Source organism: Sinocyclocheilus grahami, unplaced genomic scaffold, assembly GCF_001515645.1.
Source record: "Sinocyclocheilus grahami isolate Dianchi unplaced genomic scaffold, SAMN03320097.WGS_v1.1 scaffold3278.1, whole genome shotgun sequence".
Lineage (NCBI taxonomy): Eukaryota > Metazoa > Chordata > Actinopteri > Cypriniformes > Cyprinidae > Sinocyclocheilus > Sinocyclocheilus grahami.
In genome coordinates, this window is record NW_015508426.1 from 9,358 (window position 1) to 10,433 (window position 1,076).

The following is a 1,076-nucleotide window of genomic DNA, read 5'->3' on the forward strand; positions in this document are numbered from 1 at the left end:
GGTGCAAAGCTATTTTCAACTTCTTTTTACTTCTAAGCAAAGAACGGGAAAAACGTTTCCGCGAGTATATCGGGGCACCGAATTCCGTTCAGTCTCTTGTGCATTATGTGTGCATGAGCAAATAAGTTACTGTCTGCAGTTCACTTAACAGCCACCGGTGTCGCCAAATATAGTGCCTTTAAGGAGCAAAAACTGTTTTCAACATTGATAAGAGCCATTAATAATAAGGAAGCACAAATAATTAATGAACAAAATTGAGCACCAAATCAGCATATTACAATCATTTCTGAAGGATCATTTGAACACGAAAGACTGAAGTATCCACAGCCTTGGTGAGCATAAAAGACTTCTTTCCAAAACAACTTCCAAACTTTTGACCATTAATGTACATCCACGACCGAGGTTAATGTTCTCAAACTGACCAGAACTTGTCTCTGTAACACATCTTGCAGTGCACATGCCATCTGTGGCTCATGACTCAGTCACATGATGCTGTGATGTTCTACTGCCTGTGTAAAACCACCAAAGCCCTGTGATCTGGATCTCCTCTTATAACACAGTTATTGACCCTACCAATGTGGGCAGAAAGAGAGCATTGAATGAATCTCACCCCCTTCTGCAGTCTTTTTCTGAGCAGATCGGATCCTCCAGGCTTATTACCCAAGTGAGGGTATTTGGACTTCAGTTTGGCTTCCTCCAGTTTCTCTGGACAGATCTTATTCTCCTCATCCTGAGAGAAAACACACATCACTCACATAAATGAATGCGACAATTTTGAGCCATACTGGCACCATTTAATTAAAAAATATCTCAGAGACTAACAAAAGAAGATTTCCCAAGCAAAATTCTAAAATGACAAACCAGAGATGGTCTTAGAGAAAGAGATGGTATGGAGAAAGCAGGGTCTGAATTTCGTTTTGGAAAATGGGGAGGAATTCCCCCTTTAGGTGGCTCTTATGGGGGGGGATTTTTTTAATTTGAAAGGGGAGTTTTTTTTTAGACATATTTTAAAACTACAATCATCCAACTTAAATGTTTAGTGTATTTGTGTTTTACAATTTATAATGTTGTTGATT

The 1,076-nt window shown here is 39.1% G+C and overlaps 1 protein-coding gene across 1 annotated transcript in view; it reads right to left on the reverse strand.

Moving 5' to 3' along the window:
* Positions 1-502: 502 nt before the first annotated feature.
* The window catches only part of LOC107576158 (cAMP-regulated phosphoprotein 19-like), a 4,505-nt gene continuing 3,931 nt past the window's right edge, over positions 503-1,076 (reverse strand). The window contains exon 2 of the mRNA XM_016262402.1: positions 503-730. Within this exon, the coding sequence (XP_016117888.1) occupies positions 503-730 (228 nt within the window). The remainder of the gene's footprint in view (positions 731-1,076) is intronic.